The sequence below is a fragment of the Watersipora subatra genome, chromosome 9 (assembly GCF_963576615.1).
Source record: "Watersipora subatra chromosome 9, tzWatSuba1.1, whole genome shotgun sequence".
NCBI lineage: Eukaryota > Metazoa > Bryozoa > Gymnolaemata > Cheilostomatida > Watersiporidae > Watersipora > Watersipora subatra.
Genome location: NC_088716.1, coordinates 48,717,605 through 48,733,062, shown reverse-complemented (window position 1 = coordinate 48,733,062; position 15,458 = coordinate 48,717,605). Strand labels below are relative to the sequence as shown.

At 34.7% G+C, this 15,458-nt stretch overlaps 1 protein-coding gene across 1 annotated transcript in view; it reads right to left on the bottom strand.

Moving 5' to 3' along the window:
• Nucleotides 1-4,663: 4,663 nt before the first annotated feature.
• The window catches only part of LOC137403737 (inositol 1,4,5-triphosphate receptor associated 2-like), a 45,593-nt gene continuing 34,798 nt past the window's right edge, over nucleotides 4,664-15,458 (bottom strand). Inside the window, exon 8 of the mRNA XM_068089757.1 lies at nucleotides 4,664-4,885. Coding sequence (XP_067945858.1) covers nucleotides 4,744-4,885 — 142 coding nt within the window. The 3' untranslated portion in view covers nucleotides 4,664-4,743. The remainder of the gene's footprint in view (nucleotides 4,886-15,458) is intronic.

Genomic DNA, 15,458 nt, shown 5'->3' with positions numbered 1-15,458 from the left:
CCGTTTTCACAAACTTAAATTGAACATGAGTATATTATAGTGGTGCATGTTAAGAGTTGACAGTCTGAATTATGCATAAACCTGTGAAACGTGTTTAATGCTGTATAGGCAAACAGTTTTATAAAGAAGATTTTATTGAAGATTACAAGGTATTTTTTACCGATGAGAGACCATGCTTAAAAAGGTTAATACAAGTCATTATTGTTGAAGAAGCTATGCAAGTAAGCCGCTGTCTATAGAACATATTGGGTCAACCAAATATTGATGATGCCTTTGGGTATCAAAAAAATATAAATGTGGACCGACAAAATACAATTGTAGGCCAACAAAATATGGTTATGAATTGGCAAAGTATACTTGTGGACGAACAACATATAGCCGTGGACCAACAACATATAGCTGTGGACCAACAAAATGTAGATGTGGACCAACAAAATGTAGCTGTGGGCTGACAAAGTATAGCTGTAGATAGACAAAATTAGCTTTGAATTAACAAAAATATAGCTGTGGATCTAGATTTCCAGCCAAAATGAACAGGAATTAGACTGATACAGTTTGAAAGGTGAAACCTGTTGAGACAATAATGGTCATAGGAGGAGGTTCAAATTACATAAAATTGCACCAAATGTGCCAACAACAAGCCATAAGGTCTTAAAGCAATAAGTATTGCTGACAATTTGCAGACATGAGGCATAGTCATCTACAACTATTGTTGTAACCAACTTTGACTAGTCATTTGAAAGACTATTTTAGTTACTTCTTCGACTTTATCTGATACCAAAATAGGAAGGTTATGGGTTGGAGAAAAAATGTCACGAAAATCATGGACCACGAGTGATGGTCAGTGATCACTTGTCTTGGACTACCTTCCTTAAGCTCCTGATCTAGGACGACTCGTCATAGACCACTTGTCGCGTACCACCCGTCGTGGACCACTCACTGCAGATTCCTCGCTGCGGACCATTTGCTATGGACCACTCACCTCTGACCATCCGTCGTAAACCATTCGTCGTAGACCATCTGTCGTAGACCATCCGTCGTAGTCCATCCGTCGTAGACCATTAGTCGTAGACATCCGTCGTAGACATCCGTCATAGACCATCCGTCGTAGACCATCTGTCGTAGACCATCCGTCGTAGACCATCCGTCGTAGACCATCCGTTGTAAATCATCTGTCGTAGACCACCCGCCATAGGCCATCCGTCGTAGTCCATTTATCGTAAACCATCCGTCTCAGACCATACATCGTAAACCATCCATCATGAACCACCCGTCATGGACTAGTGACTAGTACCACAGTGTTAAATTTTACCAAAATTAATCTTTTAAAAAATTATTTGAACTTTTGTCATGGACAGGGGTTAAATAAAAAGTTTGAAAACAAGACCAGCAGGTTTTCACAAAGCGCATATTGAGTTTGTACTAATCATTGCTACATCTAATGCATGATGCCTTTTGAGATATGGTCTTGCCATTGACCCAGGTACATCATCGCAAACATATATAAAACTAGATGAATGCCGGTGTTGCATGGGTAATAAAAAAGTTTCTGCACATAAATTTTATTCTTACTCAACGTATACAACATTTACCTTGACAACTTTTAAATGAAAGTGCTTTGTTTATTTCTGTGTACCGTGTTAACTCCTGTTTATTTCTGTGTACTGTGTTTACTTCTGTGTACTGTGTTTATTTTTGTGTAATTCATACTGTGCAAGCTGCAGTGCCTACTACAGATCTATTAACCTATTGTAATAGTCTTGTTGGCCATATGAGTTTGAGCTTTTTCTTTCACGTATGAGCACGCAATTTTTTTGATATGGCTTCATGCACAGCACTAGCTGCAGTGTCAAGCCATGAAAGATTGGCATGTGTAATAAGTATGTGTCCAATTTATTCTATAGTATTGTCAGCTGAATAACGTAGTGTATTGGATAAATGCCTCTCTGGAAATGGAGGTTTTGAGTTCAAATCCAGTGATAAAACATTATCACCATAAATGTGCACACAGACAAACTTTGAGGGTTGTATAAAATGTATATAGATTAATTAGTTATTATGTAATTTTGAGATCATTAAATTGTTTGACATTCTAACGAGTAAAGCTCACTACTAGCCTACTGAAGCCTCAGTAACTGCCTCTACAAGATGCTCGGATACTTCAAATTATATAGGCCTATATTATTATTAATGCTGTTATATGGCTGTGTTTGCGCAAATGCATACCTCTTTTTTATTGAAATGATCTTCTACTCACGATCACCTCAACCTACAAATTTTCCAACTAATGATGTAAAATTTGGTTTGACATGTGGCTCTGCACTCAAAATAGTTTTAACATACGGTGTAAAAAGCTTTTCAAAACATCTCTGTTTTGTAAGTAGCAGGGAGAGGCCAATAAAGTGTAAAAATATTATTTACAAAATAATAACAAAAACGTAAAACTAAGTAAGTTTAAACTTTAGCTAGTATCCTTTACGCCACTTTTATTTGCAGGACTTTAACTTAAACTACTGTAAGAATAAAAACCTTTTTTATTTGTTACTAGTATGCTAGTAGAACAGCGAGTTGTGAGAGATCGTCATGAGTAATAACTATGAAAAGGTGGTTGAGTGGTGCAGTGGTAGCACGTTTGGCTTTGAATCCAATCCAAATTCCTAATGCTGTTAGTATGGTTTCAGACAGACAAACGGTCCCGGCTCTTATTATAGCAAAGACTACTAGCTGAATGCCCGGCATTGCACGGGTAGTAAAAAAAGTTTTTTGCAAAGACATTTTATTTTTAATCAAAATAATGTATACAACATTTACCATTCTAATTTTTAAATGAAGGTGTTTAGTTCCTTTCTGTGGACTGTGCATATGTCTATGTAATTCATACTGTACCAGCTGCTGTGCCCACACATTCATACTCAGCTGTAAATTGATTGCAATAACCTCGTTGGCCAGGTGATTTTTACCGTTTTTCTTCAGGTATGGGGATGCATGCTTCTTTTGGTATATGGCTTCGCACATTTTTTAGCTGCAGTGTGCTGATGCAGAGAAGCCATGAAAGATTAGTGTGTGTAATAAGTATGTGCCCAATTTATTCCATGGCACACCCAGCTGAACAATGTAGTGTATTGGATAAATGGATGTCCACAATACTAGAGGTTGTGAGCTTAAATCCAGTTCTTAAAACTATTGCCATAGCTGAACAGATGGACAGACAGAAAGATGGACAAACGTTGAGATTTATATATACAGTCAAACATGGATAACTCGTCCACGGATAGCTCGAACACATGGTTAATTCGAACATTTCCTTTGGTCCGTTCCCACGTAATGATAAATTGCTATAGATAACTCGAACTCAACACTGTTAATTCGAACTGTTTTTTTGCCCAACAGCTACCGAAACGGTTGTTTTCGCTTTAGAAAATCACTTTATTCAAAGCCATAGAGGTAAACTTCATCTTTTCGTAATTCATAAGCGTCGTTATTACCACCATCGGCAAAATATTTTTGTCAACGACTTTTCTAAAAGTTTGGTCAAATTTGATTTATACTGCGATACGATGAATAGCACGAGCTAGCCGGGTCACGCGCGCAAGAATTTTCGCCACGCACATACAAAACAAAAATCGCATGTTGTTTTGTATGTGCGTGGCAAAAATCCTTGAGTGCGTGACTCGGCTAGCCCGTGATGAATAGTTTTCCGACGTTGATTCCGTGTTGAATCAACGTCGGAATGTTGAATGTTTAAAACGTCTTAAAAATGTTGTAATTAAACGTATACGTTGTCTGAGCTACAAAAAACTATTCATCGTTTGACCTAAACACAGAATACGTGTGTACATTCAATAAGTATCTATTAAAAAAGCGTGAGTGATATAGAATGTACCGTAAAACCTCGTAAAACTTCTAATTGAACTGCCTCGGAGTGTTGCTCTTAACGAATCCCAGGTAAAGTAAGGTAATCTGCATAAACTTCAAGAAAAAACGGCAAAATTGATCGTGGGTAAAACCCCAAAAAAAAAAAAGTCTTTTCTTTTGAGCATTTCAACAACGATCAAGTTTTGCCAATGTCAATCTGAAAAACGTCCTGGCAATAACATCACCTCAAACAACAAACCAATCTCAAGTGATAGAAAAATCTCTATACTTTTTCATGAAAACGTTTTAAACTTTACATTAGAAGCATTTAATTTGAAACAAGCCATTTGTGCTTTTGATTTATATTATAGTTTGTATATGTACATGTATCTACTAATAAGTAAATACATGGACTTGTGACAGTGCTCTGATAACTTGAATGCTCTGATAATTCGAACACTTTTGCTCAGTCCCTTGAAGTTTGAGTTATCCATGTTTGACTGTATATATATATATATATATATATATATATATATATATATATATATATATATACATGTAGATTACTGTGCTGAAGTAATTTTCTGTAATCATCATAACTAAATGTTCATCTCATAATGTTTGTCATATTTGACTACACAGCTAAGCCTGATGACATGGCATTAGTCTAGAACAAACCTTTCATATGACTACTAAACCACACTCTACCCAAGCTGGATATTAGCTGCGGAATATACTTTCAAAGTAAAGAAAGTGACAGCATTAGCTTGGTTTTATATTTAAAATATTAGCGTAGTTTCTCAAAAAATATAGAGTGCTTTAAACAAATGTGTAAAAATATATTAAAATATAGCAAAATATAACATGCTATTCACAGATAGAGAATAGTTATGTGCTTTGACTAGTAGAAAGTAAAATATTCATTCGTAGGTAAAAACAGACTATTGCAATGAGTAAAAAAATTTGTCGAAGATGTCTTTGCCAACCGGGGTATTCACGATTAAGTGTGGTGTAATTCTCTTTCAGTGATCTGAAATAGAAAGCATCTCTATCAATCAGTACGAACACGCTTCTTGCCTTCATCGAAGTATAGTAGTGCAGGGACAGAGAAGAGTTGACTGAGTTGTTGACATGAGGTAAGTTAAAGTTACTTTGCAGTTTTCACTCATTACATTTGGTGGACTAATATGAACTAAGTAGGAAATATGTTCTGCTGAGGTAAGTAGAAACAATAACAACTATGACCTCAATAGGAAAGATGTTCTGTTGGGGTAAGTAGACGCAAAAACAACTATGAACTAAGTAAGAGAGATGTCCTGCTGGAGTAAGTATATGCAATAACTACTATGAACTAAGTGGAAGAGATGTTCTGTTGAGATAAGTAGACACAATAACTACAATGAACTAAGTAAGAGAGATGTTCTGTTAGGGTAAGTAGATTCCATAACTGCTACGAACTCAGTAAGAGAGATGTTCCGCTGAGATAAGTAGATACAATAACTATTATGAACTCGATAAAATAAATGTGTTGTTGAGCTAAGTAGATACAATATTTACTATGAACTCAATAGAAGAGATGTAATAGGAAAAAGCTAATTCAAAACTGCAGCTGTTTTAATAAAAACATATGAGAGTGTAACGGTATGAGACTCATTTGTGCTAAATCATACACATTTTATATGCAAATTTAGAATTCGATAGTGCAATACAAATAACTGCATTTCAAAAGGTTCATCTAGACAAAAAATGTATTACAGGTTTCATTATTATTTGTGTTGACAATAAATTTAACACCATCAGGATACTAAAATGACTATAAACATACAAAAAGCCACTGAATACTGAACTAGAGAAAAAAGTTTTCCCTTATCTCTGTATGGTGTAGAGGAATGTGGTGAATCACACCAATATTATTTAGAATAACCATTAAATGAGCTAGAAGGACTCATGCAGTCTGACAAGACTCTAGTGTTGACGTTCAGTTCTTCACATCTAGCGACAGACACAACTTTGCGTCTCTAGCTACACTGTATCATCATAGCGGTTGATTAAATTTGAGGTCAGTGCACCAGATATAATTCAACTCTTTGTAAACCATAAAGCAAGGCATATTCTTTAGACTTTCTTGTGCATTTCCAAACAGAAATGAGCGCAGAATTTTTAGTTTTAAATTTAATTTGCATTAACTTAAATTCTATCAATGTAGGTTTACATTGCTAGTTATGGTAAGAGGTCTAAAAGAAGTATAAATTTGTGAAGGCTACTATTCCTGTTTATCAATAGATCAATAGATCATTCATAGCATTAATTTTAGAAGAATAACTAATGCTGAAAGAGCTCATTTCAAAAAATTTCATATTTCTTATGTTTTTATGCACCAAAGGATGCTACAAAGAGCTGATCCTTAATGTACAGAATGGCAGGGATTCTAGCTAAGGTCAATATCGTAGCACCACAATATCATTTCATTGTATGGAAAGCTTGAGTTAGCAGCACATCTAATCACTATTCTTTAGTTGCTTTTATGCATTTGATAAAATAACGTTCACTATTTTGTTCGGTGCAAAACAGACTAAGTTTTAGACCAACGATCCTTTCTATTTTTCTATTTTAAAGATTGTTCGTAAACTATTTCTGCCATTTAATGGGCTGTCATGTTTCATTGGAGTTGCTATTCCTTGAATGGAGTAGACCAAGGCTTATATTCATTGGGTAAAAAGATGGTATGCAGCCTAAACCTTTTAACTTTAAAATTATTGATATTTTGAAAATATATTTAAAACCGCTAACTGTATCCAGAGTTTCTATTTCTATTCACACTTAACTATAGACTGGTAGTTAGCATGAATAACAAGAATTATATTAAGTTATAGAATATTAAGTAAACAGGTATGACTGAGGTAGCAATTATAAAACATGATTTTAAATATGATATCAGCTGTAAAATGTTCTAAGAGCTAATATTTATAAAGACTAGCAATTTTGTAAAGTCAGATATTGTTTATCAGAGAATAAGCCTTTTAGGTGCTCCTTTAAAGATTGACTTGCAACAAAATTCACATTACAGCTGTTTGGTATCAAAAGATTCACCATGTCTTATTCTGCTGTGTTGTAGGTGCCAAATATGTATAAATGTGATTAAAAGCTATTACAAACAGAAGCCATCGTGTTTAACTACGTCCCATTTGAGGCGTTTTGAAAAGGGACTCCAAAATACAGCGTTTTCGAGATGGGTGCGATTAACTGTTCGTTTTTGAGCTTTTAGGGGCTGGTAATCACATTTCCACATAGTTTGCACCTAAAACACATCAGAGTAAGATATGGTGAATCTTTTGATACCGAATAACTGTAATGCGAATTTTTTTGCAAGTCAAATTTTAAGTCAGATATTGTTTATCAGAGAATAAACATTTTAGAGTTGGTTTTTTTAAAGCTAAAGATCATTGTCTTGTACATAGCTTTCTTATTTAAAGATTGGTGCAAAAGCGTGAGGCTAAAAAAATAGAAAAGCACTGATTGTTTTCACCTTCTTGATATGCTATGTAAATGTTACCATGCTAAACCATTGTCAGTTTAGTTAGGAGGAGAACATCAGCTTTTTAAACATGTTATGATAGTATATTAATGTACATAGACTCTCCAAATATAGAATTATATACAGCGCACCCTCAGGATACGATCTTGATACATTCCAGGGTTGGCATTGTGTGGTGAAAAAATCAGATGTGGAGGTATAGAAACCATAGCAATTATATAATGCAAACAGCTCATGGTAAAAATAGTCAAAATTTTATATATAAATGCTGTACATATTAAAAATTAATAACAAAATAGTATGTTGGCCTTAGTAACTATAGTTACCTACAGTAACTTTATTGTATTTAGTGGTTATGATCTGCAATAAAATGTTACATTATAATGTACCGCAGTACATACCATAGGGAGTTCTTACCTTCAAGCCAGATGTACGTATAACATATACTTTGCATTCACCTCAAATAAGTTTAGCTTACTAAACAAGCACACTTAAAGCTAAGTTCTAGTATGTATTTTTAACTATTTTGCTGAATTTCAACTTTTTATCACTAAACTTTCATCACTTATCAGTTTTGATTTTGCTTTCACTATAACTTTTAGCGGACCTGTTTACAACCTTTTTCAACCTAATTTGGCATGAACGATGCTGTTTTTGTAATGGAGTGGAATTTTGTTAGCAGCTTAAGAGAAGTTGTCTGACCAATGACCTGTTTGAAAGGAACTCCAACTTTGCTAATGGTTCTAAAGTGAAATTATGACCGTTTTACTGAAATGCTGAACTGAGAGAAATCGGTCATCGTGTTTCTTTCAGGCCTTATGAAGATACTTTCGGCGAACAGCATTTTGGTGTAGTTGTTATTTTGACGTACGTAATACCGACTGCCAAATTTGAACTCAGGCAAAAAAATTGTTGAATTCATATGATGGAGTAAGATTGGTACAGAGAGGGAAAAAATCATCATGTTCCACTTCGTAAGGTGAAAAAATCGTATATCAGGGTAATCGTATCCTGAGGGTGCACTGTAATAGTTTTTAATCATGTACAATCAGCATTAGCGTAAGGCAGGCATTTCTAGAAACTACTGGTTTTTGTAAAAACTCTAAGATATTTTTGATGTCCAAAATGTGGCACTAGCTCATTCATGCTTCTATGGTTGACGTTTTATACAAGTATAGTGCTCTTTATCTAAAACCTATAAATATAACACTAGTGTTTTAAACTTGACTAGACTCTTGATTATATTTCTGATAGCATGGAGCTTGATCACCTACTATATAACAATATACTAAAAATTTCCTGCGGAAGGCAAACTCTTCGGTAACAATCTACTAAAAATTTAATGTTGTGAGCAAAGGTCTACTGTAATAATCTATTAGAAATATTATTAGTAAGTAAACGGCTACTCCAACTCAACTGAGATTTCTTGTTAACATATAACCAAGAGTTGAGGACTTTAGTGTTTTACATGTTTGTTACACTCGATTGTACTCTTAAGCCTGGTTTTCATATGATAGCGCAATGATTGTGCGCGGCCCAGTGATCGTGCGCAATGCATTTCTTGGGCTGCGACGCAGTGTTTCCATAGCGCGCGTAGGCGCCATGCTTGCATTGGACAGGGTGGGTAATTTCCTTACTTTTTTGTACGGGAGACCGATTTCTTCAGAAAACAGCTCTCCGTTTGATCTGTGGGATAGGTTGAAAAGGTTGAGCGGTGTATTGTGGGATACATCATCGCGCGCACCTGTCGCAAGAATCCATTCTGTTGGATCCTTGCGATCAGCGTACGCATGTCGCGTGATCGTCATGCGTTGACATTTCCACATCACAGCTGGCCTACGCACGACGTCGTGCGCCTTGTTGCGCGCCTTGCGCTGTCATATGGAAACCAGGCTTTATTTGTGACTGAGGTAAAAACTCTATTGCTAATAAATTTCTAATTTTATATATTTTATTGTTTTACTATTTTATTTGAGTTAAAGTAGTTTTTAAAACAAGATGAAATTAGCGGACATAGTTAAAACTATTTGATATAAAAAGCATTGACGCAGTAAAAAACTTATATTTTTTTTAGTAACAGAATATTAGCAATTTTCGAGACAATTCATTTAGCTCTTTTGTGGCAAAACATGCTGAAGCAGCCATATTTTGCCACGGGTCAAAAGTAGGTAAAAATGTGAGTGTGTACGTTGGGAAGAAGTGCTTGCTGGTTGTATTGGAATCGTATGCTGTGAAGAGAGCTGATGTTGGGATGTATATGAATTGTCAAAGTTATATAAACATAGCAACTTGGGACTAGTAGTATTCATCAATACGAGGTTTTCCAGATCGGCAGCAAAAGCTATTTTTATTGCTGAGTTTGCCAGGCTGTCAAGTGAACTGAAGTCTGTCAGTTTTTATATCTGGTGCAGTTGAGTCGGATATAAAATTGATATATTTTATAGCTTTGTATAGAAATTAGTCTAATCGAATCATGTTTTTAACTTTTTGTTTACTTTTCATTTTTTTATGCAAATAAATTTCATACTGTATAAAAAGTTTCCAAAATGAAAAAGTTGCTGCCATTTAAGAGACACTCTTTTACAAAAAGGCATTTTATATTTCATGTTCATAAAACTGCAAGCATTTTTTGGCATTTTATTGAAGCTGGGAAAGGTATAAACTCTTTTTATAGATTGCCTATAATATGCAATTCACCATTTGCTTTGCGCGAAACTGAAATTAAAAAAGGCCAGTTTTTGTTGTTTCTGGGTCTTAACTATACCATGGGCTTCTAACAAAGTGGTGCTTTAGTCATTGTTTTGGAAGAATGCCAGTACTTTAAAAACTCAATTTGGGGAATGGAAGGGGTAAGTTAAGTGCGGTTTAAATATCTTAGCAAAAGATGCTATTCATTTGAGAAGGTTAAAGGCCTATAATGCAAGTCAATAGTTATGCGGCGTGAAATTTGATCAAAATAAAAAGGGGCACATTCTAGGTGTTCACCTGTAGATGCGTAGTGAGCAAAGCCTTTTGTCTATTGCTTGTGCAAGCATCAATACCTGAGTGAGTTGTTTCGGGTTCCACCTCGGCGTGTCCCTGAGAAAGCAATTTAGTAAACACTTTTGTGAGTTTGTGACATGAGTCACAAGTGTGCTATGGTGTTAGTCAACACATGAATGCATTAGCTACAATGACTCAATTTTGTGGAGGAGCGCTATGCAAATGCCTTTGGAATGTTTACATGTTAAATTTAAACAACATGACCTTCCCAAAATATCTTACAGGAAGTTTTGTTTGTAGGAGAGAAAAATTTGTTTGACTCGTTCTAGTCACATAAATATTTGGAAGTTTGGATGTTATTATTTTTCACGAACAAGTTTGCCGAAGCGTCCATACAATACTAGAATATATAATCTGCACGAACAGTATTTTGGAACTTTATCTTTTAATGCTATTAAAAGACTTAAAGGGTTGGTAAACAGTTTAAACCCAAAAATCAACAATATATGAGTTACTTTTCAACCAAAAAACTACATCACAGCAGAATTAAAAGCACGCTATAAGTATTTTTTACTTGAATGCAAACTTTTTGTGCGAAAGTTATCAATTATCTAAAAATTTTTGTAACAATTAGCCAGCAACTGGTGATGACTACTACCCAATAATGGAAAGTCTTTCCATTACGCAATAATACCTTGAGATACAAGCTTAATGCATCCCTGAACCGAGCTTGTATGTCAATTCACTAATATCTCGAATCAAATTTTCCTATTTGAAATAGCTAAACATATATTAATACATTCCCATCTTCGAAAACAAAAAAAACCTAAAGCAGAATATTAAAATGGTAAAAAATGCTTTTAATTTCTTTATGTAATTCAGCGTCTACTCTCACAAGGCAGCAAAACCTATCTAGTGGTTATGATCTGCAACAAAATGTGACAATATTATGTACAGTACTGTATGGAGTTCTTACCCTAAAGACAGACGGCTAACGGCAGTGCGAGAGAGACTTGATGGCAACACATTTGACACACTACACTTTTGTGACACTACTTAACATAACTTAAATTTTGAACTTAACTTGAAAGAACTTGACATATTATGAACACACTTAGAAATAAATTTTAATTTTACATTACACAGAACTTATTTTGTTTTAATTTTGTTAGTTTTTCTTCTTTTTCGTTTTGGCTTCTTTTGCCTTGCTTTCACTTTCAATTTTAACCAGCCTTTTAAAACTGATTCGACAGGAAAGACCAAGTGACATTGATTTCATCAGCAGCCTTTCGCATACTTGACCACCTAAAGGTCACATTGAGACTCGCCTTGTAAGCCTGTATTTGCTCGAAACTTTTCTCATATCTCAAATTACTCGTGTGTTGAAACACTCGTACCTTAAGGTATGGCTGTAGATAAAAATAACCAAAGACAATAGATATGAAACTATGAGAAACTTAAGTTTTACAGTAATGCGTAAAAGAGCTTGCGTATCGCAGCAAGCAACCGATCGATAGATATATCATGCAGGCTTGAGATGCAGGAAAGGGTATAAAGAGCATTTCAGTACTTTCAATTAAAAACAGTAAATTTAATCATCTGCAAAGTTTTGTATAGCATCTTTGGTTACTTAATTAATTTTTCCTTCATTTGCTTTGTACCTCTAAATTACCGATATTAGAAAAACTAATTATGGAAATATGTAATAATAAATTAAAATAATGAGTTATTAAAAAACGTGATTTCAATGAGCAGTTTTGACTTTTGTGTGATGAATTATATTCTTACAAGTTAGAATGGAATAATTCAGTATTAGCACCTTACAGAGTTGACTGTTTTCTGAGTTAATATCATTTGAATACTCAACTACCATTCTGATTGATGTTTAACTGACGTAAGTTGAACAATACACAGGACAAATTTGCATCAATTCATGCTATAGTTATAGAAGCTTAGCTGCCAGTTTTCGAATCGGAAAAAAGACTATTTCATGAATTCTGTTTATCATGATACAAGGCTGGATGCACTCAGTCTATGCATAAACTCTGAATGCCAAACAATTTACCTGCGATAGTAACCTTGTGTCAAAGAAAGAAGCTGACCCTTCTTTTTTATATGAAAACAGCTCTGAGAACATTATAAAAAATACCCTTTTGCCACAAGTGGTGCAATAAAACACTAAAGTTGCCATAGTAAACCGTCCATGTCTTTACTAGGTGTAATAAACTGCCTGATGTTTAAATTAGACAATTTCTGGGTTGGTAAACATTGCAATATTGTAAGAGAAGCAAACAACTTCTGTTTCAATATCGAAATGAGCAAAGGAGCGGATGACATGGCAAGAGCGTAAGACATATTTAAAATCCGTTGCACTGAAAGAGCAAAGGTTAGCAGACAGCTCTCAGGCCAAGACATCTGCCAACTTCTATTTCAAGTAGTGTAGAAGTTTTTACTTTTTAATTTTATACAAACATGGTTTGTGTTTTAGTAGACAGACCTAGCACTTATGTTCACCAGTGCTTACGGATGCTAACAAACATCAAGGACAAAGTTCATCATCACTCCGCTGTAGGTCACTCTGTTGACTCAAAAGAACCTGTATGATGACACTAATAGTTGTTATCAGAGATAACAATCAGCTCGTTTCCATTCTTTAAATGGGTTCGGAGTTGCCTGCTACTGATGAGTTCCCAACCTAACATTTCAAAGATTCGGTGTTGTACTATATAGATCTTTCCAAGATTCCCGAAACTTCCCTCAAAATAAAATTTGTTAAAGTAGACTCGCTTTTGGGTAGCGATCGCTTTTTAATTCATGTTTAGTCAACTAGTTGCTCTAAGCTAGGATGTCTGATTGCAATTGGTCGCAATGCTAAAATTATTTCACCTCCACTGTTGAGAGCTTAACCAATGATATACAGCTCCCCAAGGATAGCTGACGGCTATCATATGGGCGGGGTTTAATGATGGAGCTCTGTTAGGATTGTGCTAGCCTGGGTTTCGGAGCAAACAACTCTCGCGGGGCGGTCACGTTGCCTTGTTAGGTTTTGGAAAACACAACTCGCTGTTATCGTTTCATCAGCCCATTCAGTCAGTAGGCCCCTCCCCGTGGTTCACAATAGCAAACCTTGAATTTCTACAATGTGGGGTGATACCTAACCAAAATAATAGATCCATGCAAAATAAAACATTTTAAATTACCTACTTTTAGTCATTTTAAAATTGGTAAAGGTCGTAGTATATGCCTAAAGTTGAATATAATTACCCGAACAACGGCATTTTTTTCTATTTTTTGATTAATATTTTGCCACCCCTAATATAAAATGACAAAGTCTTTCATCGTTATCACATTGTTTTACCTGGCCAATAAGATAGAACAGCAGGCAAAGCTGTGCAGTGTAGTTTTCATACTCAAAATCTAAATGCAAAACCGAATTTGAGCTATTTTGCGATTGTGACTATTAATATCACGAATGCTTGTGGATGGCAACTGACTGATCATAACGATGAAAATATTGGGATACTATATTTATTTGACAACAAAATGAATTCAACAGATAGGTAAAATAGCCGCTATAGTTCATAATATTTGTAAATTTACAAGGTGCTTTATTCAGCATATTTGTTTGTTCGAATGCCGTGTTCGGGTTAATCCCAACAGAGCTCCATCATTAAACCCCGCCTATATGAGCGCCGTCGGCTATCCTTGGGGGGGGGGGGGAGGGGCTGTATATCATTGGCTTAACTGAGTATTATCAATTTGGATCAGCAGTGAGCATTTTTATGATGTTCAATATCACTCTCACAGAGAATACCTTCATGCAAATTTAGCGAAGTGAAATAGCATCAAATATGTTTGGATTTTATCGCTTCGAAGATTTGGAGTGAAAGCAACTCCAAACCCATTCAAAGCAAGGAAATGGAGGGACAAAGACTCAGTAAAAAAGATAATATCTGATGTTTAGCCAAAGGATCTTTAATATGTATAATTACTGTAAAATATCGGAATAAAATAATCTAGGTTACTCATCCTAAAACTAGGACTTCTACACCAAATTACAGTGATGTGTTAAATAAACTGAACCCCTTGGTTTGAAAAGTAAATTTCTTATTTACAACATTGTCATTAATTATGAATTTAATCAATAGCTATAAACTATACATCAAATTAGTACACATGTTGTCCTAAGTTCAAATATGTAAACTAAGCAGTTGTGAACTTATGTTTTGTATGACTACGAAAGCTAAAATTTGAACATTTAATTTTTTTAATAGTTGAAGATATGTGATGTGATCACATCACATATGTGATCACATATGTGATGGGATCACATATGTGATGTGATAACAATCTGTACAGACATGATCACATCACATACATTTTCATTTGCTTATTCAAAGGCATATACATTTTTACATGGCTCGCGGGTTATACACATCCATAAGCATATACAGGGTTCCTTATTAGTACATTCTATAAAACTCAGCTTTTACAATTGGAGTGATAGTTACACGTGTAACTCATCGATCCAAAAACATGCTTCTATGATTTGATTATTGCCATTTCGTAGAACACATACTATTTTTGCACTTTACGAACACTTGGTAGCTGATAATATATTATGCCAAGGTTGATAAAAACAATATGTTGTTTATGTCTGCTGCGTGAATCATGAATGCATTTATAGAGCTCAACAGGCAACCCCGTGCTATTAGGCTTCGATGCTGGCAAAATATTTACATATCAAATACAGAAACTGCTGTTATTTATAACCTATAATTCACAACAGGTTGTATTTTGATTGGGAAACAGAAATAATGTGTAGAGTTTTCTTCTTGTTTGATCAAACAACTCCAAAATTAATACATAAAATAGTATTAATTTCAATTATTTGATTGTTTGAGTTAAATCTAACTTTACAAATAAAAGATTTATAAAATTTAAAACTGCATGCTTTGGCACATATCTCCAGCTGCCAGTTCATATTTTAAGAGAATTGCTTTTAATGACGTAGTTTGTGTTGTAAGCATCATGCATATAAAATAATATATTACTTTAAATAATAGCTATTTTTTATTGTTTCACA